The sequence below is a fragment of the Halichoeres trimaculatus genome, unplaced genomic scaffold, assembly GCF_033239565.1.
Source record: "Halichoeres trimaculatus isolate MK-OKI-2021-1 unplaced genomic scaffold, fHalTri1.1 fHalTri1_scaffold_7, whole genome shotgun sequence".
In the NCBI taxonomy this organism is placed as follows: Eukaryota; Metazoa; Chordata; class Actinopteri; order Labriformes; family Labridae; genus Halichoeres; species Halichoeres trimaculatus.
This window is the reverse complement of record NW_027437185.1, coordinates 25,685,140-25,712,828: the sequence shown is the minus strand read 5'-3', so window position 1 is coordinate 25,712,828 and position 27,689 is coordinate 25,685,140. Positions and strand designations below refer to the sequence as shown.

Sequence of the window (27,689 nt, the reverse complement as noted above, 5' to 3'; positions counted from 1 at the left end):
CTTGGATGTTGTCTGCAATGTAAGCAGTTTCAGTTCTACCCATGCCACTATAAATCTCTTTGAGCCTGTTGTCTCTGAGATCACTCCGTGGCTCTTCCATCCAGGGAGCACACAGCCCGTAGTGTCATGTAACTGCACATCACGCAGCTCTTGCTACATTATTTAACCCTCAGACACAGTTAGAGTCTGACAGTGACATGCGATTTGGCAAAAGGTACATAGACATTGGAAACAAAGAGCGAGCATTGAGACGTAGATTTAGCGTTAAAGGAGGAGGAGAGGAAGAGACCACTGGAGGATTACATTTCAGATTTTTTTGCTTTATTCCCATCCTCTGCCTACACAGTCTAAAACTGCAAACCAGTGCCTCTGAATGCACATTGTACTCATTAAAGAGCAGTTTTTAAATTGATTCCTGTCTTAGACTCATTAAAGACGGTAATTATATGTTTGATAAAAGACTAATTTAAGTCATGTAGTCAGAAGGAAATGCTTTAATGCCAACATCACAGCTCCCAGGATGATTAATGGTACAAACGCAAGGCCGAGCCTCCATACCTGATAAAAAAAGTGGAGTGCCCTGAGCAATGTCACCTTGGTGACACACAGAGAGTACAAAGATTGGTAGGGGAGGAGTGAGAGAGTGTCTTAATTGCACCCTGTCCTTCTTTGTTCTCCTCTGCACTGTGTCGTTCTCTAAGATACCACCAGGCTCCCTCTGATCCTCTATGATAGAGGCTAAATGTGGGCAGAAAAAACCTCTCTGCACGAGTGCATGAGATGTACAGTAAGTACACTCCATGAGTGTACTGAACCCTGTGGCTGTGTCAAAAAAGAATCAGCTATGTTACCCAAGATAGAAACAAGCCGCAGATTGAGAGGATGGCATATCCACTTGTAATGAAGAAAGGAGGGGCAGGAGGACAAGACTAAAGCACAGACACCAGCAATTTGCCTTATCTGGCTCGACAGGCTCTGGAGAGAAGGAAGAGAGATGTCTTTTTACTCAGGTCTTTTGCCACAAATGAGGGGAGAAAAAGGTCTCAGATGTTCCAAGTGGTGCAAAATAAAGCAGTCACATAACAAAGAGCACTAGAAATTGTCTCGAGCCAAACTGCCATGCATCTGTAGAGGACCAATGCTCACTAACATGTTTGGGAGGAGACATTAGTCAAGGTTTAAAGCATTGAAGAATCAATACTGGAGCAGCAATGAAGGTAAATGGTGAGATTTGGATTCATCTTCATGCTGACCGAAGATATCGAACCGCAGTCCTCAACCCCCTCCTCCCAAAAAGAAAAAGAATCCACGTGGGCCATAAATCTCAAATGTCAAAATGTGGCTGAATGCAAGACTGAATAATTCAGTTTGGATTGGAAAAAAAAAACATGAGGGGAAGAAACCAGGTGCCTACAGACAACCTCTGTGGTTAAAATTCATAAGTGTGAGAGCAAAGACAGATGAGATTACAAATAGGGTTATGATACTTTGATGTGAACACAGCATAAACTAATATACCATGTCGCTAACACAAACATCTCTCAGTCTTAAGAAGCTCAGTGTGTTTGGGATGAGCTAAAAGGATTGTAACATGAAACCCTTTTGGCAAATTGATTAAGCTCCTGTCAGACAGGGGCAGGAGAGACTCAACAGCACAAGTTTGTGTAACTATTTTTGAGTATTTTAAATTTAGTCAGACTCTGCTATTTATTTTGGGGGCGCTGCCGTAATAAGACAAGTGAAACGTGTGGAAAAAGCCTGGGGGATGCTGCAGTATTAACTGCATAAGAGAAACTCAACACCATCTGGCTGTTGTTTCATTTCTGTCATCAGTGTTGCCATGTAGAGGAACATCCCTGCACGTGAGGGTTTTTCATGCTCAGTAACATTCAATTTTCTGATAAATCCAGACTTGAAGCACGGCTCGGTCTAATAAAGGCAGCAGCATACATTAGCATATCACACGTCGTGCACCTATCTGTTGATCACAAACGCATCTCACAACAACTACAACTCCAACTGTGATGCTGCCACAGTGAAGGCTTTGGAAATGGGGCCGCTATACTTTGAGATGGGTGGGATGAAACGCGACGCTCCGACAGCAGTCAAGCTAGAGGCATATTGCGGCGCTCTCATGCACACTTCACAAACTCCGCGCTCACGATGGCTTGACAGATTGGGTTCGGCGATGGGCCCTTGTGTCTGTTCTTTTCATGTTCGACAAAAGATGCAGGACAAAGTCACATCAAGGTTTGAACAAAGTAGAGGAAGACTCATTTTCAGAAACTGCATCTGTGACATGTTTTTTAACAACCATACCTGAGAGAAGACAACCTGGGCAATATGCAAGATGTGAGGAGAGTGTTACACATGCAGAAAACATGGATGATGTTACTGTGTGCTGCTGCGGGATGAATTGTGTTGCCCCTGCCAATTGTGGGTGCACATGTAGGATGCTATAAAAGCCTAAACACAAGAGGGAGGAAACATGGATCACCAGTTACACAAACATTCCTCCTTTAAGACAGATCTTCAGTTGTTGCCAAAATATCTGGAAACAACCTCTGAGGTTTGCGTACAGCTCGATGAACCTGGTCAAAAGGACAGCGGCTTGGTCCAGATTTATACTTTTGTGCCGGCGGTTGCAGAGGAGGAGTAAAGATGCTCTGTAGCTCCACCAGAGCTCATGAAAACTGCCTCGTAAAAGTTACTACACATCCGGGCTGTGGCGATACCACAGAGAGACCACAAGGATTGTGAGTGGTCAGCTAGGGTTTGCACTTCCTCCAGTGTGTTTTTATTCCCAAAAGATATGAAAAGTATACATGCAGCAATTCAACTACAATATCAGCAGCATGAATAAATAAAGCTGTAGTCTGTTTTCATGCACAATTAGCTGCACACACACTTTAATGTTGTGCTGTTAAACCACTGAGCCTCATTAACCTCTACAACCTCCCCAGAACTACTGCTGCAGCCTAATAAACTACCACTATATTAATCACAAACAGAGGGTATCCTGTTAAGTTCTGCATTTGCAGGTCTTTGAACATCAGACTTCGTACTTGAAAGAAAATAACTGAAATTTAATTTTAAGGCGGTTCAACCATCTTTTGCACGGAATCCAAATGCATGAGCAGCACAGTTATTACTGGAAACTTCAAAGTGATGCAGTCTGAGATGATGTGAGCAGCTGATGGCCAACCTGTTGCTTGATAAAAAGCTTACCTACAGCTACATTTGTACTTTTTTTCGCTGCCTTTTGAGGAATTGACTTTATTTCTGCATACCAACAGAGAAGGAATGAGCAGAGAGTGATACTCCTACCTGTAAGGTGAACAGTACGACCCCTTATTGAGTGAGCGTGGGTGTGCGATACAACTCCAAAGAGAGGAAGAGGTGCAGAGGCATCCTAAGGCAGTGCTTGATGTTTTGCAGGGAAGTTAATAAAGGAACGGTTCTTCTTAAAATTAGATTCTGCACCACAAGAGGAGGTGATGATAAATTTGCAGCATGGAGCTCCATCTCCACATTAAAATGAAAAGTTGTGCTGAAGGTTTATCTCTCTCAGAGTGATGAAATTTGGTTTATCTTTTCTTCACACAATGACCTCTAAAAAACTTGAATTTTTTGACAAATGATGGCATTAAATAGGTAAGATTAACACAAAGCCATTTCAGGACAGCTCACTTTGCATGCAGTCAAACCACACTGTATTAAAATCCCAAACTGATCCAGGGACTACAAACATACCCGCCAAATCAGTCATACAATTCTGCAGAGGAAGGATACATTCATAACTAGAAAAGCTCTCAGAGAGCGCAGACCTATGCCAAGTATATTGTGATTTTCATGCAACACTTCAGTCCTACATTAATGTTACACTCCCTGCTAGAATTTGCTGTTAGTTGCAGGTTTGTACGATAATTTGCTACCTGACAGTGTTGAAAATTATGATGACCCAGTACTTATTTCATGTTCCGGGTCTTAGTATCCAGAATATTGCCAGGATCTTGATCATACTTTTGCATCTGTCAGAAATTATGGTGACCTTGTCTTGGATTGTTTTGCAAAGCCATCCCACCACTTCTCATGGAGTTGTACACACATATGGTTAAAACAGCCTTATCTCACAATAATAAAGAATCTTCTTAAAAAGTCCTGGATCCAGACAGTGATCCAGATCACCTCCAAAAATTTATCACTTCTTTCTTATCCCATTTTGAACATTTCCTGAAAATTTTATAAAGATCAGTTGGTTTCTCTTTGAGCTATGTTGTTCACAGTGAAACAAGCAAACAGACAAACTCACCCGAAAACATAACCTCCTTGGTGGAGGTAAAAACTCTTTTATCTGGAATTATTCCTCTGTTTTATGTCTTCTGTGTGGAATCAAACTGAAGAAACATCCATCATAACCTTGCCAGACTCCACTGCTGGTGCTATCGCTTAGAGGACAAAGCCTCCAGACAAAAGAATCTTGATACTGTAAATTCCTAACCTTAGATGCATTCATTACACAAACAAATTCTTCAACCTACCTGTCGGTTAAAGGTAAATACAGCTGTTTGATTAAATCACCCAGTTAGATTGATGTTTAATCCTGGCTTAATTTAGCTCCCTCTTCTACTATTCGTCCAGACATTTCATCAGGTGTTAAAATCATTTTCCAAATCATTTCTTTATCCCACTAGAAAGTGTGTCCAAGACACAACAGCTTTCGGGCACATTCTGTGAGTAGCAACGAGGAGACAAAAGTGACAAGAAAGCACCTTGGTGTAATTCGACGTGAGTCAATGGCACGGCATGAAGTGTTTTCCCCCCTGGTTTGGGCTGGACTTAGCAAGCTGAGTGTGTACTCACTAAAATAGATCCATTAAAAATGAGAGAAGGGACTCATTAAATACCCGCTAGAACAAAATCAACATACGAAAAAAAACCCTCTTCAAAACAGTGTAAACCTAAATCCCCAGTCATGAACCTCGTTCTGACAGTGTGAGACTAAGGACTGTGCTGAAGGCCACGAGCGTAACCTCGACTATTTCCAGATGAAAGGGCCACAAATTGTTTTGGACAACTGGAACAACGAAGTGGATTTAATGTCAAAACAGCAGCCTGGCAAACTGACAATGCACTCTACCCGGAGGCCTACTTCTGATGATTGCAGTCACATTACTGCCCGCACTGTTCCAACAAAGCAGTGAATTCTCCACATTATAACGCCAGATCTCCTGGAACCAAAACCCAGCAAAGACCCAGAAAGCACTGTATGTATATTTGATGGTTTCATGATTCAGTCTCTCATGTCTCTGTGCCAGCCAGACAAAGACAAACTCATGTCCATTTATTGTACTTGGCAATTAAAGCTTTTCTGATTGATGACAGAGCGAGAAATTAATTTAGTTTGTTGAATTAATGCGAGAATTAAACATGACGCCTGTTCATCAAAAGCCTGAGCCTTCATGTGCAGCAAAAGACGGCCTTCTTCCTAAAATAGCTGAGTAGTGTGGAATCACAGCGAGCCCTGCACCCTGGTGACACAGTCGCTGATTTATTCTGTCATTACTGTGAATAATTGGCCCTTCAAAACGCTCCTCTATTATCTTCAGACGCAATGACGAACCATATTTCATTTTGATTCAAGTATTTATTGCAGCGATTCAGTGTTAAGACCACCTGCCTGTAACCCTAACAGGCCACCTATCTCTGCCCTGCATGCACTCACAAACACTTTTTACGCATAAATGAGCATCTCTTACCATTTTGAATGTCCAATATGTGGTGTTTGTCCAACATCCATCCTCCCATGTTGGAAGCATCCAGCTCGTAGCCTTGCAACACCGCCGTCCTCTTCTCCCAGAGCACCACATCAAGGCAGGACTCGTATTCATATCCCACGGACACTGAAAGCAATGATGGCAGATGCCCGTGGTGAGCAAGGTTGCAGCCTCCTTACCTGATACTTAAGGCAGCAATGAGGCTTGTAACCTATAAGACATTCAGCACACGTTAAGGCTGTTCTCTGTATTCCCTGGCTCTGCTGCTCTCGATGACTGTGTCGTTTTCTCCAGCTGGGGTGATTTTAGAAGACCTGTGGGGGTTTCTGTGTCTCACCTGCACAGTTTATATTTCATGCGCTCTCCCCTCATTTGTCTGTTTTATCTTGTGTAAATGCAAATAAACCTGGAATGGGGTGTAAAGTGGCTTGAATTAGCAATAAACAATAAAGGCTCAGATGGTGCACATTATGGTAAATATCATTAACTCTGAGCCATGACTGAATCCTGTTAATGTTCAGGCCACAAGGGGTTTTGTCCACTCTAATACATACACTGGACTGCCTTAGCATTCATTCGCCTTCTGTGTGAGACAATTCAAAGTTTGTCTACTACTAATGTGATAGGTGCGAACAATGATTAATTTTACTCTAATTAAAATAATAATCAAGATATTCTGCAATTTATGATGCAGTACGATATTCTGTTATTGTTTGTCATTAGCTTTTATTGCCCCTATTGACTTTTATCTTCATGCCACTGCCGCAAAGGCAGTGTTTCAGTCTTTGCACTTCACTGCGGTTGTAATTTCATACATGCAAAACAAAAAGTCAGCAAAAGAGCAGTGGCCTTCAAAAACTGCAGCACCGGGGATTTCAGAATTTACACCAACCTGCTAAATCTTTATCTCACACAATATCAAATGAAGGGAAATAAAAAAATAACCTAAAATCAATCTTCAAAAGTTCATCCAAGGTTCACTGCCTGAAGGTAGCTGGAGTATCTGAGTGTGAACCTACGCTCACACAGCATCTCCAGTCAGCAGCTTCACAGCAGGCACTCACCCACAGCCTCCGCCAGGCCAAAGACCCTCTGATTGTAGGCGTCTGTTTTATCCCAGATGAAGGTATACGAGAGGTCAGGGAAGGCAGGGAAAGACTTCTGGAACTGACGGCCCATGACGGCCACCATCAGGTGCACCTTCATCAGGCCGAAGGGGAGACGGTCCTGGGTCAGGAGCACCTTGAGGATGGGCTTGTAGCCAGCTGCCCTGGAGCTCAGGTAGACCAGGTTCAGGTCGCTGCCTGGTATGGCTACTTGCTCATGAAGGACCTAAGATTTTAATTAGCAGTCAGACAGATGCCAAAGGCACAGTGTGAGGTGTGTAGGCTTAAATAACAGGAGCATTAGGTGTTTAATGGTATTCAATTTGGTAGAATAGCTCAAATTATAGGATATACTGCATTATGGTAATGTTACACATTAAATTGAATCATAAGGTTTTGAACTTTCTTCATTGGGTTCACTATCATCATTACGCTTCAAGCAGTTTAAAGCAATAAACCAAGAGCAAATCTGTTTATGTGGAAACTGAGCAACATTTTCAAGCAGCTAATTTGCTCCCCATCGTCTGAACCAGTGAGGAAAAGATACTTTTACCACTTTTACAGTTGTCAAGTCTTACGCTGTGCTCACATGGATTCAGAAAGCTAAAAGACAGAAAACTGTGACTGATTTTATTTTTTTAGAGTGACTGAAAAGGTAAAAAAAGACAAGGGAGGCAGAGTAAATGAAGTTTGTGTAGGTTAATGCAGGACATGGATGTCGTATACCTCAGCTGACAGGCTGATGTCCAAATCAGTGTTCCTGACCTCACTCAACCAATTACACATCTTTATAATGATAGAACGATGAATTTAAACACGCCTAAGCTCTCACCTATCACTGCTACTTCTTTGCTACCACCACTCAGCTGCGCTGTGAAAGCACTGCATCCTCCACCTCAGCCTCCTATTAAGTCTTTATGTATGTATCTTATACACTCACCAGCCACTTTATTAGGCACACCTGTCCAAATGCTTGTTAACACAAATTTCTAATCAGACAATCACATGGCAGCAACTCAGTGCATTTAGGCATGTGGGCATGGTCAGGATGATCTGCTGCAGTTCAAACCGAGCATCAGAATGGAGAAGAAAGGTGATTTAAGTGACTTTGAACGTGGCATGGTTGTTGGTGCCAGACGGGCTGGTCTGAGTATTTCAGAAACTGCTGATCTACTGGGATTTTCACGCACAACCATCTCTCGGGTTTACAGAGAATGGTCTGAAAAAGAGAAAATATCAAGTAAGCGGCAGTTCTGTGGGCGAAGATGCCTTGTTGATGCCAGAGGTCAGAGGAGAATAGCCAGACTGGTTCAAGCTTATAGAAAGGCAACAGTAACTTAAATAACTGCATGTTATAACAGAGGTCTGCAGAAGAGCATCTCTGAACGCACAACACATCCAACCTTGATGCAAATGGGCTACTGCAGCAGAAGACCACACCGAGTGCCACTCCTGTCAGCTAAGAACAAGAAACAGAATTTGGCGTCAGCAACATGAAAGCATGGATCAATCCTGTCTTGTATCAACGGTTCAGGCTGCTGGTGGTGGTGGTGTAATGGGGAGGGGGATATTTAATTGGCACACTATGACCATCCCTTTATGACCACAGTGTAGCCATCTTTTGATGGCTACTTCCAGCAGGATAGCGCTCCATGTCATAAAGCTGGAATCATCTCAGACTGGTTTCTTGAACATGATAATGAGCTCCCTGTACTCAAATGGCCTCCACAGTCACCAGATCTCAATCCACCTTTGAGATGTGGTGGAACGGGAGATTCACATCATGAATGTGCAGCCGAAAAATCTGTAGCAAGTGAGTGATGCTATTATGTCAATATGGACCAAACTCTCTGAGGAATGTTTCCATTACCTTGTTGAATCTATGCCATGAAGGATTAAGGCAGGTTTGAAGGTAAAAGGGGGTCCAACCCAGTACTAGCAAGGTGTACCTATTAAAGTGGCCAGTGAGTGTATGTGTTTACTCGTGGGGGATTCTGCAATGCACTTCCTGGAATGCCTGAGCAGGCTGCTTGGCAAACCCAGGGAGAAGTCTGAAAAGCAGAGCCATAACACCAACTTTAACCGTAATTCCATGTGGTAATATTTGGTTCAAAGCTATGACGAGTGTTGACTCTCTGCTGACTGAACTCAAGGTAAAGATAAATTAAATATTTGCCTTCCTCCACCAAAGAAATTATGACTTATTTAACGTGAACTTCCCAATTTTCTCCCTAAGAAGTAACACTGATCCACATTTCAGCTCATACATTTTAACTGCAAAAGCTGCAGACTCATATTTTTGCATTCAGGGACTTTCAACTCAGATTTGAGCCAAAGTGGATATAAAACAAACTCAGGGGAGCATGAAACCTCCATGTGATTTGCCCTCAGAATTTATCAGTATGACTGGGAGGAAATTTATGGCTTAGTATTTGGGGAGACGCCTCAATTCAATCAAGGCTCAAAGGCAAACTGAAAGGCAAATCTGGCTGTGTTTAAAAAGAGAGCGGGGGCATGGTAAGGGGAAGATAACCGTATTATCGTTTGTGCATTTTCAACACTGTGGCTTGTAATGTTGGGATCAAACACGGGGTGAATTATGAAATGTCATTTTAAACAATCAGATATGAGCTCAGGCTCGGATTTGACCGTAAAAGGGTATGAAATGTGATCCCCAGAGGACACAGAGGCAGCAGTCTCACCTGGGTCTCAGGGATGATGGGACTGTCCTCCGGGGAGGTTTTGTAGAGTGTGGAGAGGGGCGTGGCCAGGATGAGCGGGTTGGGTCTGATCAGGCCGGTGAGGTAGCAGCTGGGGATGTCATTCTCTTCCCGCTTCATGACCACAGTGTCCATCACATGGAACACGTTCCACGGCAGCCAGACTGTGCGATGCATTGTGGGGAATGGAGCGCGCTCATAACTAAGTGTTATTGAAGCTCCTCCATTAGCCAAGAGGTCAAACCTGGACACAGAACCATGAGACCAAAAACATGAAACTGTAAGAGAAAAAATGAAACAAACTTCAGCACTCAGACATTTAACGAGACCAAGATTTATTTAGCCTACAGTCCTGCCAAAAATAAATAAAGGGAATTATGTAATTTGTGAGTGTCGGATTTCTGTTTTGCATTTTCCTGTTCTCATATCTTTCCTGCACCTAACTCACCTTTCTAATTCCAGAGCTGTGCAAGCTCTTATTTGATCATAAACTGAAATATTAGCAACAAATAGACTTCATTTAGTGATATTTGCAGAAAGCTCCGGTTTATAACAGCTTGGGTTTTTATTATTCATAGTTTTGGCCTTCTTTTCTACTGATAGCTCAGATTTAAATGCAAATCTCTACTCATTCATTCATCTGAAATGAAGCACTTAAAGTCTTTTCTCTTCAGACACACCAATAAAACTGTCTTCAGCTGTAGTCACTGTAATGTGTACACAGAAATCTGTGAATTCATTTTGGTCATAAATGAAGTTTTGCTTCGTACTGAAGTTTAACAAAGAGAGAGATAGGAGCATGTGACTCAGGCTTTTAAATCAATAAAGGAGAACATTTTCCTTTATGAAGACAAGGTCAGTGTTTTGTTTTGCACCATCTGACCTCTCATGTTTGCAACTTTGGTTGGTAAAAAAAATACAGAGTCGCAAAGTAGAAATTTATTTCACTAAGCCTCATGATGCTCTTTCAATGGAAGAAAGAACTTTTTCTTTCAAGTGTATTCCCTCGCTCCAGCCTCCATAAATTATTATCACTCACTGAATCTGATTTATGACTTTTGTTGAACCAGGCATGGTGAAAAGAAAACCCTTCATGGTTGAATTTGGTTTTTAAGTCTTTGGAGTTCTCTTTAGTAAACTGGATTTTAATTAGTGGGACGTTACTCAGGGAAAAGTTACTGGTTTGGAAATGAAGGGCGAGCCTTTGAAGTGCTGCTCCATATATTCGGCGAGCTTCGCTACCCAGGGGGTAAAGCATCTGGTTGGTGACATTGCATGCATTTACACACACACACACTGCAGCTTTGGATGCTTATGCACGTCGCTCATGCGCACACACTCACATGAACACACCCCGCCAGAAGCCAAGCTGTGCAGCTGACCTAAAACAGCTTCCTTCTCAAGCTCTCTCCACTCTGGGCAGTGGGAAGCTCACAGCTGCAAGAGGCCAGGCTTTGATGCTGCCCCCACCTCACCGCCTCCCAACCCACCCCCTTACCCCCCCTTCTTAACACACTGAGCGGATCTGTTGGCTAACCAAGTGTGATTATCCCCGACCATTTATCACGCTTCTTGTCAGAAGAGTTACAGGGCGGAATATCTGAAGAAATCAGCTAATCCTCAGCTATCTGGGGACCCGAGGATTGTGCTTCATAACAACAGCTGTACGATTCTGTGCCACTCATAAGCCTTTTATTCCACACTGACAATACATAAACACACAGCAAGTGTCTGCTGAATTTAAATGAAGGGCAGGTCCGGCATGTCCGACGGCAAAAATGAAGCCCCTACCCGAGGTGAACCCTTCCTGTAAAAATGAGCGACATAGGTTTGTCTTGTATGTGTTTGCGTTCCCATCATTACAGACTCGTCTGCGGTAACAGCGGGAGAAGGTCAGACAGTAATCCCATGTTTTACTACACTGCAGGCAGATTGATTCTGCCCTCGCTGATTCAATGCATTTTAAACAGCTTGGTTCAAAATGGCCTCCACTACTGTGACATTTGCATGAAGAATTGTTCTAGGGCACAATGTGCTGCTGTTTCAATTTGTTTTGACCACTTTTTGGACGACTGCCAGGACGACTCTGCTGCTGCCGCTGCTGTAGGACAGGTTTTTCCTTCATTTTCTCATCCTGGCTTGGGAGTCAACAGGGGTCCATGCCACAAATAAATCCTTACAAAGGTTGAGCCTGAGGGCTGACCTCATGTTTATTTGGACATGTAAATCTGTGTGGATTGATGCCGATGGAGTGTAGTGTCTCACTTACATGCCATCTTGCCGTGTGATGGTGTAGCCGTACTCCGGGTAGTGCAGAAAAGACACGTTGACTCCAATCAGTGGCGTCCCATCTCCTGTGAGGACTTGACCCCGGATGACGGATGCCAAGCTGTGTGGGCAAACAAACACAGAAAGGGCTGAGTAAACAAACAATGCCAGCCATCGTCAACACTGCTAACAACTGTCATCCCTCAGCTAACACCACACACACAAAGGTATAATTTAGTGTCTGCTAGGAGCCCACAAACGTCATTGGTTATTATTCACAGAAATGCCACCTTATAGAGCACCTCTTTGTCTCTGTGTAATGCTTTTAAAAGCCCATAATTCAGTAGGAAGAAGTTTTCCAGACATGGACGGCTTTGCTGCATCTTGCACATGTATTGCAGCATTTATACTCCACAAGGACACATAAATGGATGCCATTTTCTAACACGCTTAAACCCAAGTTTCATCAAAAGCATTATGAGTGAGAGACAAGCTGCAGCATATGAAGCCGAATTAAGCTCTTAGGGCGATTACATTTGTGTGGCCGGCGCAGAAAACAGCGGGTATCAAAGCAAAAGGGGGAATACATAGCACATCATGCGGCCAACAAGATTTACAGCCGGCTTATTTTGTAGGGGTCTTATGTACAGAATAGTGAACAAGTATTAGAAATCATTTTCAAATTTCATTAAAAGATTTATAACGGAACACAGTCAATAAACTCACACAGGGTTTTTTTTGGCTCACACTTTTTGGTTAGCATCAGTTGCTAATTTTAATTCTGAGATCAAGGCAAGTTGAGTTGGGAGGCAATTACACCCAAGTTAATTTTGCATTTTCATGCTAACGGCAAATGAAGTCACTCTTACCCCCTTAAGACCCAAGCTTTTGTCTGGTGTGCAATTTTAATTCACCTTGCTATTTTTGATAAGTAAGAGCTAATAAGTATAGAAACGAAACTTGGTCATTGTACAGGAAGTTTGATTGTTTTTGTTAAGAATTCTCTATTAGTTGTTAGTTTGTTTGTTGCTTGTGTTATTGTACTTAAGTACATTGTTTTTTTGTTTTGTTTTTTTTTTCCACTAAAATGGGTGAATGTTGTGATTTCACCAAAAAATGATGTGGGCAGTGTACCTAAATGTGGCTAATTGGTCAGAGTTTTAAAAAATGATATTACATTTCTGCCTCTGAGAGGCAGAAATGTAATATCCACATATGTGGACTTGGGGTCTTAAGAAGTTAAGAGTTAATGCCAGAATTTCAAGTTGGTTAAAAAAAAATTTGATGGTAAGAAAATGCTATAACACGGTGAAGGTTGTTGTCTTGTAGAGTGGCATGGTTTGATGGTCGTATATCTTATTGTAACTCTCTTTTTCTGTGTCTCAGCAAAACCTCTATTGATTGGCTCCAACTTTGTTCAGAAAGCTGCCACTAAGCTTCTACCTAAAACATCTGAACATTCCCATTTTACCCTTGTCCTGGCATCCTTACAGTGGCTTCCGGTAAGCTACAGGATCCAGTTTAAAGTGCTTGTTTTAACTTTCAGAGCTCTGCAGGCTCAGGCACCTGAGTACCTGTCTGACTTGATTCAGGTTTACACCACTGGCTGGATACTCAACCTTTTAATTGTTACCAGCACTAGACTCAAGACTTGTGCAGACTGAGCCTTTAAGTCAGCTGCTGCAAGATTATGGAAAGCTCTCCCCGAGAACCCGAGAACCGCTACATCTATCACCGATTTTAAAAAGCAACTTAGAACCTACTTGTTCATGAAGGCGTTCCTTTGACCCTGTTGACCATCTTAATGATAATGTTCTTTTTATGAAAATATGCTTGAATGTGTTTTCCTCATTTGTTGTATGTGATTATGCCCGTTGCTGATTATGCTGTTGTTTTAATCCTGTAAAACACTTTGTGAGCTTCCTCTGTGAAAGGTGCTATATAAATAAACATTACGAGACGCAGTTGGATGTAGGCTGTATGTGGGCAAAAGGCTAGCACTGCTAGCTCTGTCTTAGAGAAGCTGTGCTCAGTTTGAACTGTTTTCTGACTGTTCTGGACCTTTAGATGGATGGTTAGAGTTTCAATTTCTACTTAAACAAACAGGAAATGAGCCACTAGAGAACATCCCTCAGCAAAACATTTTGGAACCTCACCTTGAGTGACCGATACAAATATGTTTTTTTCCCCCTAGAGTGCAAAGCTTCATCAACCACCTCTGACTCCAACATGAAGAGGTAATAAAAAATTGGTCATCAGACTGCAAAAAGAGCTGCTTCTGAAGTTCTATTTTCACTCAGCATTTATTAAATACCTAGTATGACTTTCAGACTTGAGAGCATAATCAACTTGATACTTCAAGCCACATTTCAAGAGCCTTTAAATTATTATTAGTCTACAAAGAAAAGTCAACTTCGCAGATGAACTGTAAAATACACTCATATCAAAAGAAATCTTTGAGTGAAACATTCAGTGTTATCATCACTCTGGCCCAGCTGGATTAAGAATTTCCTGAAATTGTGTTTTCAAGCGTGTCTGAGATTCAAAGTTGACATTTCTTGCCAAGCAATTTAAAAAATAAAAAATAAAACCTGTCTTTTTCATACCTGAGCTTGATAAATATCTGTGGTAGCACTTGTGATAAAAGATAACATTTCAACAGGAATCATGTTGGAACCGGCACTTCAGCTCAGTCACAGATATCCTCTTCATCAGAGGAGTTACAAAGCTCAACAGCTGACATGTCAAGAGGCACTTTATGGAGATTCAGAACAACAAAATGCAATGCTGAAGGCAAGCTGCCATAAAGATGAAAAAATGTCAAGTGCTTTGAATAAAGTATAATGCAAACCAATCGCCAGAGCGATTTGGAAAGGTGAGGTCATAAATGGTGTAGATTTGAAAAGAAAGCTCCATTTGAATATAAAATAAGTCCAAATGTGAAGGCTCTTTGTGTGTGTGAATGTGTGTGTGTGTGTGTTTTAAAATCCTCTCATCTGTCAGAGCTTTTACATCGACTCACACCTGGTGGCTTCTTTATATAACCCACCTCCTACTGCTGGCCAAAGAGCAGTGCCACAGGAGTGGGTGGGGGGTTGGAGGAGGGGTTAAATGCTTCACTTAAGGGCACCTCTTTGGTAGTTAGTCTAGCATGGGAGAGCATTATTCATTCACTTTGCCCACCCAGATTTCCCCTGCTGGAAAATGGATTTGCTCCCAGTCAAAAGCCTCTCCACCTCCAGCGTCTCCTCCCCGTGCTTTCACGTAAAAAACTGTATTTTCTTTGGCACTTTTGCTCCATAAATCACTGACACAGAAGGTTCATACATGATTAAAGCTTCAAATATCCTTGGCGATTATTCAACGGGACTGCAGGGCCCTTCAGGTGAAACTTGCCTAACGCTGCTTCTGGTTCGTATATTCTTATGGTGTGAAGTCGTTTGTTAAGTTAGTCCTTTGTTTGAAGGTAAGATGGGAGACAATGCTATATTTCTCCATCAACATTTAATCATTTCCTACTTCTCAACCATAGACCAGAATTTTAAAAGTGGTCCCTGCACATTTGTCACCAATGGGCAGAAAATGTCTCATTTCGCCACTTTATCTCCGGGTCATTACGTATACGAGACAAGGATGATCAACAGCTTTTGCCTCTCCTATTTCCCTCCCACTTCACGCCTGGCACAACTATCTTCCATCCTTTATTTACCGGCTGAGGGAACAAGGCCACTTAAGAGCCTGGGCTCAGGTTCACTCTTTCTTCCTTGTGTCTCTATTAATCTCTGGGGAGCAGACTGATGCTGCGAGAACCGAACACCCCCCTGAACAAACGTCGAGTCACACCACCTGCTGAAACCCCAGAAATGAATCATATAATTCACGCGTTCTTATTCGTCATTGTCTCACACTGGCTGTGGAAAAACACCATCTGAAAACCCAATGGGGGACTTGTGCGGGGACATGCGATACAGATAGGGAGCCTTGTGGGAGAAAAGAAAAAGCACGAACCCACAACACATGTTTTATTCTCTGTGCTCTACCAGGGACAAGTTTACTGCCGAGTTCTGAAACCTGACCACAATCTGAAATGTGCTCCCTTTCTCTTGCCTTACACAATGGTGTCTTAAAAAACCAGGGAGAGGAGTGACCTCTAACTGTTTCACATCTCTGTACCTGAAGACATCAGATACTCTTGGACCAGGAACAACAGTCACTACTGCTGTTGCAAGTCTAGATGTTTTTTCTGGGGTCGTTCTGGTGCTTCAGAGACTTTTTTTTACAAGATGCATACTCTGCTAGGGCTGACTATAAATTATTCACCCTATAACCTCAAATGCATTCTTGAAAAATATGGGTCCCCAAACAGTGCCTGCTCTTCATCATTACTTGACGTTTTGAAAAAATGACAGCATATATGCACTGTTTGTGCTGAGGAGGTACAAGACGGACCCAGTACCCTTTTTTTTCTCCTCTGTGGTGGACATGAATTTATAAACTCAATATGTTTTATATGAAATTCACAGTATGACAGATAATTGGTATTTGAGGCAGAGAAACCGCTTTCTGAATTTTTAGAGGAAGCTCAAACCTTGAGTTTGTGAATGACGTGGAAGCAAAGTAAGTAGTATAGTTTCTAAAATACTGATTTTGCTTGCGGGGACTCAGCTCAAGTAGTATAATGTTTAGGACCACCCACAGAAATTCTGGGGCTTTGGTTTTCTTGCATAGAGTGACATAAGTTCAGCTGGCGACATTGAAACAGTTACAATTCGGCCACACACAAAGTTTTTACTTATGGCAGTGAGTTTTACTTTGTACTTTTAAGTTATTCTCCTTCCTGTAAATAAAATTATACTCTTGTTTAATTTGACAAAAATGTCTAAGTATTCATACACTGGACATCCTCAGAACAGTCAGAGGATTTAAAGAGTTGATGTTTGAATTAATTTAAAAAAATATTTTTTTAAGTTCTTGTGTTGCGGCACAACTTTGGTCTGATGCAGTTTTTGAAGAACCAAATATTGAAAAGTGACTTTATCCTGCTGTTCACTAGAAACAAACCAAAAAATCCCAATAAAATATGAACAGGAGGTGTTATTTGTTACTTAATTTGACTTCATTCTTCATTATGCTATTGTTTTAAAGAGATTTTCATTAAAAAAAAAAAAAAACACACACACGCACAAAGACTTTTAGACAGTTTCATCTGCATTTAAAATACAGCTCCCACATAGCTGTCTTTTTTTTTTTTTTAACCATGGTGTCATTTTTGAAAGATCTTTAAACATTCGTATCTCTAAACATCTGTACCAACCAAAGGTTATTTAAGTTTTCTCATCCTTTAGCTGAAGGGTTTATGTTTTCAAAAGATTCTTTGCTTAAAATCCAAACCCCCAACGACCGTCGACAGGGGGTTTGTTTCTAAAAGGTTAAAACTCATTGTGAGGGAAACATTGACATTTAAAAACAGGTTATTAATTTTCCTCTAATTTAGTGGTGTGCATGTTTGGAGAGGCTTCAAAATGCAGCATGCTGTTCTGGACAATTGCGCTAACTTGTACAAGGAGATGAAAGGGCCAATGAGCGTTTTGAGCGAGGGAGCTAATGCCACTGCCAGACATGGAATCGACAGTAAGCTGAAGACAATGAGCCGGAGGATTACTGAGAACCCAGCTGGGTGTGTGTGTAGGGGGGATTGTCTCATTCTATATTTTCAGTAAAGCATGCTATTTACATAAGGATTACTTTAAATTATTGGAGGAAATATTCCCAAAGCCTTCTGAAAACAATCAGCAATCATTCTCTGCTCTATCAGTCTTAAAGCAAACCTTACTCATGATTCACAACAGATGTAGGATTGCAGATTGATGGTGAAAGATATAACTCTTATTTTTGGTTCAACACTGATGTACAAAGTTTTTCATTCATCTGCAAAAGCTTTGTGTTCATTTAGACTCGGCTTTATTCATCAGCTGCTTTGTATACATCGTCAAGTTTTCAGAAAGTCCACAATAACATTGTGAAGGTGACTAATAATGGAAAAAAGTGACAAAGAAGTTCATGGGCTCCATCAACTTTAACAAATAAAGACATTTCTTTGCAATAAATGAAAACTTTTTCTTTTGATGGGCAGTAGAAAATGCTGCTTGTCACAGACTTTAGTCTTTCAATTCAACGAGGCTTTATTCAAGCCCAGGACGACCCTGATTTCTATCAGCACACTAATACACTCAGTGTACGCTATAGTCCTATGATGTGTAGTTGCGGCTACCTAGTTGCATGGTTGTCACAATACCAGACTCTGTAATACTTGTGGAAAACTATCAAAACTTGGTTCCTCTTGTTCCATGTGTGCTGTGTTAGAAACTGTCCAAAAGTTGTTAGGTAATCTACAAAACTCTTTTTTGTGGTAGCTGAAAGAGTATCTCACTTCCATCTCTAGTCTCCTTTGACAAAATAAAAGTCTCACACTGCAGTTACTTCTAGCTGGCTAGCTGGTTCTTCTTTGGCTATTGCTACATACCCCTCCTTGTTTTATGACTCCCCATCTATTAACCAGATACATGGCATTTCTTTATTCCATTTTCAGCTCAATACTCTATATTTAAGAAAAGACTTTCAGCCAATACTGGTATAATGTCAACCTTGTCTCCATCCCTGGTTTAGTGTGATGGCATGCTAACCAAAGACTTTATCATAGGGACGTGGGTTTCCTGATGTCAACCATCCATTTCTGATTCAGGTTTTGAAGTCTATCGCTGGGAGGGGCCATATTTGTATAACTGAATTCAGGCTAGCGTCAATCAAGTTTCGATGAAGCAAAAGGCAGGCCTTTAATTTCTTTACTAACAGCCGTAGGGTGCCTGCTCATGAGTCTAGTCAGCCATGGCCTCATATGGGTAAATTCACAAGATTGATTTCTTGAAAAAAAATAAAAATAAACAAGTCATAAGAAAGTCATACAGTGTGTGCTGATATTGTTTTTTGTGACCAGGCTGTAAACAGGTTAATTTTTGCTGTAAAAATCTGCTTATCTGCCTTGGTATGTACACCATATGTTCCCGCTTGATGCCAACATCAACAGTTACAGAATATATTTGTTACTTTGGTGTTTTCATGTATGGTGCTCAATTAATTTATCAGACCACCTGTTATAAAAATAAGACAAACCACCTAGCATCATGAAGTGCTTTAACTCAGATTTTTTCTTTCTCTGTGAGTTCCCTATGTTTCACCATTTTGAACAGGAGAGAGAAATTTCACACTGGATTCAGGTTTTCACTCACAAGTTTAAGCCAAAAAAAAAAACTGGAATTCTGTGACGAGTCAGGAATTAATACAGAACAACAAACAACCACTGAAACTTGTTTTTTTCCCCTCTGTTCAGAAATGTAAGTACCAAGTTTGCCTTTTTTCTGCTTTCTTGTAAAACTTTACATTTGAGTATTCATGGGTACAACAGTAATTCTATTACAGTATTAGAAATATCGTATTAATAAAGAGCTTGCACATACTGATGAATTATACATTACAGAAACCTCAAAATAAACAAATAAATAAATAAAAAATAAGAAATAACAGTTAATTTAGGGGGACTATCTGTTAGTCTGATATACTGATCAATCATCTTTTTTACATAAATACTTCAAACAATTTCACAACATGATTGTTACATTTTTTTAATCGGCGCTGGAGTTTTTTTTACTTTTTTCTGAGTCATTTATTTGTTTCTTTCCCCCTGCCTTTATTCAGAGAGGACAGGGCAGTGCACAGAGCTGGAGAAGAAGAGAGGAACACACTAAACCAGCGCTTTCCAGCTCCTGAGCCAGGTCCTTTTTCAAATGAACATTTGCACTTCTCCTTGAATGATTTTACTTCTGCTACCTCTGTTAATTCCCACTGAAAACAAAGTACATTTGGTGCTGATGGTGTCACTACTTTTTCAAGTATTTAATCATTCAGAAAGGAATTGGATAAATTCAACCAGATGATTGTGCAAGATGAAAAAGATGAGAACAAATTAACACAGTCATATGAATTCATCACGATGGGAACATAATTATACGTTCCAAATTTGGTGGCAATCTAAAAACCACTTCTTGTGAAATTCCACCAAAACAACACCTGTCAGCCTGCTGGTGGCCCTTCAAGAAAAGCACAGAATCTTCATCCTCTGGGAATCATAATTCTCTTTCCAATCCATTTGCGGCCCTTTTCTTGCTGAGATATTACAGTCTAGACCAAAGTGGGATTCTAACCAGCACATCAACATTGCTATCCGAGAGCCAAGCCCAGAAAGCAGCACTACTAAAGTACTTAACAGTCCTCCACCGTCCAACCAAACTGAAAGTGGCACCTTAATGAATTGTGAAATTGAAGACAGCAGCTAAAAGTGCCAGACTTCCTGTAGAAAATGTATCGAAATGTGTATTATATATCAACAAATACCGGTAAAAGGTGTTATTTGGAGGAATGTTGCACCCAAGAAATGCACATCACAAAAATAAATCCACCTTAGTTTGATGTTAGAGGGCAGAATATCATTAACTTGTTGGTTCTTTGCACACTATCTGTTATGAGATCGTCTTCATACTGTTGGGGAGCAGTTTCTAGAAAAAGAAACCTTTCAAGCCGATATCAAAGAGGTTTCTATTTAAGTGTGCCACTCTTAGATATTCAAATACAGTCTGTGATGGGCTGATGATCAAAACAAATTGGTTTCTGATAAAAGATATAAATTAATGTGCAGTGAAGCACTCTCTTCAGTGAAATGTTTGCTTTGCTGTCAGATTCATAGAGGCACATGGTCCTGTTATCTTGGAGTAAGAAACCTAATCCCTATGTTTTCACAGTCAGAAGAGCTGTTTTGAGAAAGAAATGAGCCCCCTCCTCAGCTCCTTAAACTTGGCTGGTGGAAGAAATAAACGCTTGTGGTGGTAACATCCCTGTAAACACACTTGTCACAGTGAGTACAAAGACCGACAAAGAGATGTGGCACTCGCTGACGTTTTGGAGTGGCTGCACAAACACAGGTGTCCCTCCCTACTGGTAATGAGACGGAGAACGGGTAACGTGCTGTGAATTATTAAAGAGCTGTCAGGAATTCATTACCTGCTGTTGAACGGGTTATCCCAAGGTATCACATGACTACCGCTGGGACCAATCAAAAAGCTGACTCGATCATAGAAGCCCTTGGACGAGGGCTGGGCGGCTGAACTCTGGCCCTGACCGGCGATGGCGGCGGGGTCAGGCGAGCCACGACAGTAGGTCTGACCCTGGCAGGCGATTTGAGTGCAGCAGTCTGGGTCCATGCAGTCGATGAGTCCATCTGGAAAACAGGAGGGACAGTTGAGACAGGCAGGGAAAGTTTTGTTGACCTGCATACGTTCAGAGATGTTTGAGCATCACAATTATAGTGTTGAGCTCTGGTGCACACAGGTGACTTTTGACATGAGCTTAAGTTTATTAAAGCGACAACAGATCCTGTGCTGTCATACCTTAAAGTATGGGCCCAACTGTAACATGAACTCCAAAAGTCCTTGAGTTGATCAAAAGTTATACTTTGTGTCGGTGAATATTTCATTTAAAGAAAACTTGTTTGTACCAGGATGTGTCTCTGAGTCAACTGTGAGGTGAAGGACGCCTGTTTCAAAACCAGACCAGTGAAGATCCTGTTATTATTTTCCCCTTTAAATGGGTTATAAGAAAAATATCATTATGACCAAGTGGAAAACCCTGGCTCTAACATTTTTGTTTGATATTCTTGTATGATCATTTACATGGCACTAGGATCTAATTTTGGTTGATACTGGTTTTGGCAACTCTGCTTTGGATAGTGATGCAGTACTTGAGTCCAGGACTTGGACTTGAAACAAACTGAAATCCTAATTTAGGTCTTATTTTGGGACTTGTGCAGTGATGACTTTGGCTTTGACTTGGCTGGTATTTATTTATTAGACAATACCTTTTTGTGTAAATGTTTTTTCTCTTAGGCTCTGATAATTTATCCGGTTTCAAGCAGCAAGTTGTGTGTTCAGTAACATTTCCTGTCAGAAGGCCAAAAAAAGTGCTACAAATTGGTTTTTTTTTTTTTTTTGCATTCTAAGATTTACCATTCAGTGCAACTAAGGGCAGATCAGCATGTTCATATGTAAAAGAACAATCTCAGAGAAGATAGGGACAACTTGAAACTTTTACAGACATCTGTCCAGGATGCACCCAGATGAGTAAGTGAGACACTGACTCTTGATAACTTTTAAAAGCTGTGGATGAGCCGCAAGCCAATGTTGGCTTCTAAAGTGACTCAGTGTCCAAGATGTTCAGTCAAATTCTGATCAATAGCGGTGGACTGCAGGTATTTTTGAGTTATAAAACTAAACCAGAAAAGGTCTCACACGGTCAGCCAAGCTTCATACAGTGAAAAGTGTAGAGTGAAACAGTGGTCCTCCTAATAAGTGTTCAGATGGTGGGCACTCCGCTCAGACACTTCTCTGCTGACTCAGACTTGGACTCAGAACTTGGAGGTGCTGTAACTTGACTACAGCACTGGTATGAGATGCATCCTTTCCATTTTGTATGCTCACTTTGCTAAGTCTGTAAAAATTTATGTCCAAAAATATAAATTCAGCTGGAGTCTATTAGAATAAAGTTACACCAATTCTTTATAATTGCTACTGTATATTTTAAAGCATGCTGCTTAACAATCTGCTTTGCTACAAAATTTGCATATTCCTTCCAGTGATGTTTTATGTATGATTGATTTGTTTTGTTTGTTTGCACTGTCACAGAGGAGCCACATCAAAGCCAATTTCCTGTTTCGCACAATAAAGAAACACACACGCAAGTTTTTTTTTCTGAAGCTAAAAGACTATTTGTACGAAGCTTTTGTCTCCTTCTTACCTCCCTCGTTATCCTTGCCATCTGAGCAGAGCGTCTCGGTCGCAACGTCACATCCCAGCCCTCTCCATCCTGACTGGCAGATGCAGTGCCAGACGTTCTGATCCAGGACGCACCTCCCGTTGTTGTTGCAGAGCCCGGGGCAGCCGTCTGTCAACATATCATACGCGTCAAACAGCGGAGTAAGTCGGAACAAGGAATTCAGGAGGAGCAGGTAGAAGACAGAGCAAAGGGAGGGGGCGTTTAGAGTGGACAGGGGGCAGAGGAGGGACAGGAATGATAAAAAGACAGTATTGAGTGAACATACAGTACAATACACCTCTGACAGGACTCAGGATGTGGGGAGGGTGTGAGGAGTTATTGTCGTTTCACATGAGTTTCAGGAGCTGAACTGAAAAGTGGAATATGTAGAATACAGAGCAGGAGACTGCTGAGCTGTTAAGAGACTATTAATAACACCAATGGAAGGTATGATGGGTGAATACTTGTGGGAATTGAAAAGCTCTTATCAAAGAAAAAGTTTGTGATTGTTTTGAAACTTGTGACTTGTACATTGGTTGCATAAATTCTTATAAGTATTTCTTTCAAACTAAAGGCTGCCTTGGAGCCAAGCAGACAACAGTTTGGGACTTTTTTAATGATTTTAATGATCCTGCATGAGTTCAAAGTTGCACAAATCCCATTTAAGAGGTTGCAAATCAATTGGAAGTTCATTGCTTCGGCCCGAAATTAATTAAAGTAGGACTAGCCTATTGCAGCTGTTCAAAAAAAAATACACTCATGTGAAGTAACAGCAACATCAAAGGGAAAGGGAAGTATATATGTAAATAAGGGAAGAAGTGTGGGAAGAGGAGGATCTAGAGTCTCTACATTTACAGAAAAACAGAGCACTCGCTGCCAGATCGCATTCCTTCTAGTGGAGGGTGAAGACGACAGGGAGCCGATAACATGACTAAACCACACCAGTTCTGGGGCGTTTAATCTGGCAGACACAGGGAATTAAGACAGTGGGAGTGGGAGTGGGAGGTGGGGGGTAGCCGTGGAGTCTGTGAGAGACTGGTTAAGACGGACAGGAGATGAGGGGAGATATCGGAGGTGGGGGGGAGCAGGATCACAGCAGAAACATTATGATCGACTCGGACATAGAACAGGTGTATAAACGCCGTGCTAGGAGAGACAGAGAGCAGGGAGGGATTGTTGGTGACAATCTCCCTTGGGGGGGTAGTGGTTCAATTACCTTTATATCCTATCTTGACTGCTCCTATTACACAACCGAGGAAAGGGAAACATTTGGAAAAGAAAATTACTTATCTCTGTGGTGGCAAGGAGCTAAGACTGAAAAACACATTTACTTATTGTAACTTACAGGGAGCACAAAAAGAGGAAATGCTCGCTGGCATAAAGCTGATGTACCTGCCAGCTTGGTTCAGGTGAAATTCAGAAAGGAGCTCTGCAGGTAGTTTTCCCCAAAGTTAGAGATGTCCTAACCACATTTATGCTCCTCTTATCAAATTTGTGGACCACATATGTGAGTCACTGTCCTCATGGAACTAGGCTGGGCTGGGTGTGAGTGAGAAGCAGCAAGATCATCAATTTTTCAAAATAAAGGAAAAGAGGTGATCAGAATGTTTAGAATGTTTAGAAATGTTTCACATTCAGCGTATGTGAAGTTTTATTTGCTCAAATCAAACACACTGAACTTTTTTTCTTTCCAGACTTGAAAAGAATTGGCAGAAGACAATCTTTTCTTTAATTTAAAAAAGTCTACTGGCATAAAGGCTGCATCCCTGTTTTTATAAAGTCTGAACTTCTAAATTACAGATTTTGTTCAACAGTGTCTGAACATCACTCTAACTGATAAAAAAGATTTAATAAGACAAGAAATGTACTGAAAATTTCAAGTTTGGAGACTTGATTTGCAGTCAACTGGGTTGAAAAAATGCATCACCCAGCATATCAAAGTTGATTAAACAGCCATTGCAAAGAGTATTGCATGGTTAATATTTTGCAGTTTTGTATAATAGTGATAATATTGTGTTACTGAGCCTGATTTCCACTCCTCACAAAATAAAAATATTAAATAAAACAGCTCAGCTAGAATGAAAATTAAACTCAACATCCTGCAAGTAACACAAATGTGGAAAGTGTTTATTTTTTTTTACCTGATACTCTGGAATCCAGGGCTATACATGTAAGCCAAGAAGGAGTTGGAGAGAGACAGACAGGCAGGCAGACAGGCATACAGACATAAAATAGAAAAGAGAAAGGGTATGAGTAGGAGTTAGGCAAAGAAATGCAAATAAAACACGACAAATAGAAAATTGGTTCTGGAGAAGGAGAGAGGAAAGAGACAAAAGAAACAGAGGCTGCAGATTCAGAGGAAAAGAATCAGATTTTAGCTACAGTTAGAGGGGAGAAATACAATATTTAACACACCTAGAATATAGATGCTAATGAAAACACTGAAAAAAGAGATTAATCAGAATTATAGATACATTGGTGGTATTAAAAGAAATAAGCACATTTCTCTAAAGCTATGATTATATTTCTGTCCATAGGAAGCTAAATAAATGAATTCAGTCTCCTAAGCCCAGTAAAATATTCATTGTTAACACTCCTCATCTAATTTAGTCTGCCAAAGCAAGACAGGCTAACACAGAGGGAACACACTGCTTCTCTTGATATCCCAGTGTTATAACGCCCTTTGTTTTCTGACTAAATATGAGCCGGTTTCTTCTGGGGTCTGCTTCAAAACATTTTACTGTCTGCTTGTCAAGAAGTACTGCAGTCTAATATAAACGCATCATAAAGCAGCAAACTAAACTTCTCTCTCCCCTTACCCTCTTTTCTTTCAATTTTGCCGTCACTTCCACTCCAGTGATTTCAACAACTGCACAGCACTGAACAGGCAGTACACTAAGCTGAATCAAAAACACCTTAGTGGTAAACTGCATTGCTGAGAAAGCAGTAACAATGGGCTAAGCCTTGCATATAAAACAGGATCTAGATGCTGGCAACAAAAGAGTGGCCGAGGAAGTTCTCCGTTCAAGCCCTGGCCATGTAATGTGATTAAAAGGCGCTTTGTGCAAATGGCAGTTATTCAAGGTTTGAAAGACAAAATAAGCTCCTGGTTCTCTGAGAAAAGGTAACGCACAGCCTATTCATCCCCTCCTGCATCCAAAGCAAGGAGTTACTTTTCCTGACGGGAGCCTGGAACAGGAGGAAAGAAGAGAAAATGGACGGTGCACGGTCGGCCCCTGAGGAGGGAAAAGATTAATAAGATCAGGAATGTGACCCTTCCAACAACAACCTCCCCTCCCCGCCCTCTGGAGATGGACCCGTGCAGCAGAGCGGTGATTTCTGATGAGAGAACTTGTAAATACATAATTAGGGTTCAATAGTTTGGAGAGTTGGATCTTTGCCTCACAGGGAATATGTCGTCATGAAGAGGTTGGAAATGACACTTGGGGGAATGCTGTTTGACGCGGGGTGTCAGGGTTTAACTACAAGACCTCTGACTGGGGGTACGGTGTCGAGGCAGGCTGAGTTAAAGGTCAATAGGAAGCGACATCTCAGAACTCATTATCCTCATTATTGCCAGGTGAAGCACTGCCATTTCAGAAAAATGATATTCCAAGGAGGCCAACCCGTGGCTTCTCGGCTCCCTAAATACCTGCCCTTGACTTGCTAATACAGGAGCATCACTTCAGCTGTCTGAATTTCTAAATGGATGATGGAGAAATTAAAAAGTTGATTGGAGGGGTTGAAAAAGAAAGATTTTGAGGAGAGAGAACCAAACTCAGGATTGGGCAGCCAAAAGATGAGCAGACCCTGCTTTTAAGAGTGGAGGAGACGCTTATTTCTTTCACATTTTCGTACTTTTGTGCAGACTTTTGACATTCCTTTAACTGAAAAACATTCAACACAAAGTGGAACAGCAGCATCTCTGTAAGAAACACTCACTGTTCAACAAGTGAGGATTTTGCAGAACGCAGCAACTGAACAGCAGCCTAATAGAAACAGCTGTGTTATGTCTGACACCAAATATTACTTTATTTAATTATATCAACAGATTCACCCCCTCTTGTCCAGATGGATGTACCACCTCCGAGAATATCTGAGGATTTTGGCTAATGTCATGATAAACCCTATCACAATGTAAATCTACCAATGTAAAAAACTGTTGCAGAAAAAAAAAAAAATAATAAAAATAAAAAATATATAACAAAAAAAAAAAAAAAAAAAAAAAAAATTAAAAAAAAAATATGAAAAAAAAAGACTCAGCATTACAAACTTTGTTGTTGGTTTGTTGTCATTGCACCCCGACTGGCTGGGCCCCAGGAAGCTCTTTCCCCCCTCATAGGTGGCCCTGTTCAATTATAGTGTCAAAGGCTGGTGCAAATATGAAAGAAGCAAAATGGATAAACTCCACTGAAAGTCAAAGTCCTAGAAAAAAGTGTTATTTTAGGACAGAAAAAGGCTATTACAAAGCTCTGTTCATTCATTTCTTTTTAAGACATAAAAGCTTTTCAAAATAAAAGCACAAACAAAAGTCCTTACAATAATGTAACCTCTTTTTCACCTTTGGTTGAATAGGAAAATATACTTGTTACATGTTTTATCTTTTTTTTATTTATTTTTTTGGTCAAATAGGAGGTTTACTGTAAGAAAAAGAGAAAATTTCATGAGAACTGTGAAGTAACTAAAAAAATATGAATCTGCATCTGTGGAAGAAAAATGTGCAATAATTCTCCAGTAAAGAGAGGAAGGTGTGATTAAAAGACAATGCACTATTTTTTTTTTTTTAAAAAGGTAGAAGTTAGTAGCAGAAGTTGAATTTATATATTTTTCATTTGCAGAGTTTAAGTTATGGCCTTGTTTACTTTCTTTACTGACTTTTATTTGTAGAGAAATGCAGAAAA

General features: G+C 40.9%; 1 protein-coding gene across 6 annotated transcripts in view; it reads right to left on the bottom strand.

Annotated features, from left to right (window-relative positions):
* Positions 1-27,689, bottom strand: part of LOC141793369 (teneurin-3) — a 177,423-nt gene that overhangs the window by 25,899 nt on the left and 123,835 nt on the right. For 3 of the 6 annotated variants that reach the window (XM_074674011.1, XM_074674012.1, XM_074674016.1), the window contains 8 exons: positions 24,930-24,950; positions 24,005-24,028; positions 22,771-22,917; positions 20,983-21,199; positions 11,873-11,992; positions 9,586-9,847; positions 6,842-7,109; positions 5,760-5,903 (listed from right to left, as the gene is read on the bottom strand). In XM_074674011.1, the coding sequence (XP_074530112.1) occupies positions 5,760-5,903; positions 6,842-7,109; positions 9,586-9,847; positions 11,873-11,992; positions 20,983-21,199; positions 22,771-22,917; positions 24,005-24,028; positions 24,930-24,950 (1,203 nt within the window). The remainder of the gene's footprint in view (positions 1-5,759; positions 5,904-6,841; positions 7,110-9,585; positions 9,848-11,872; positions 11,993-20,982; positions 21,200-22,770; positions 22,918-24,004; positions 24,029-24,929; positions 24,951-27,689) is intronic. The other 3 variants (XM_074674014.1, XM_074674015.1, XM_074674013.1) reach the window with 2 other exon arrangements.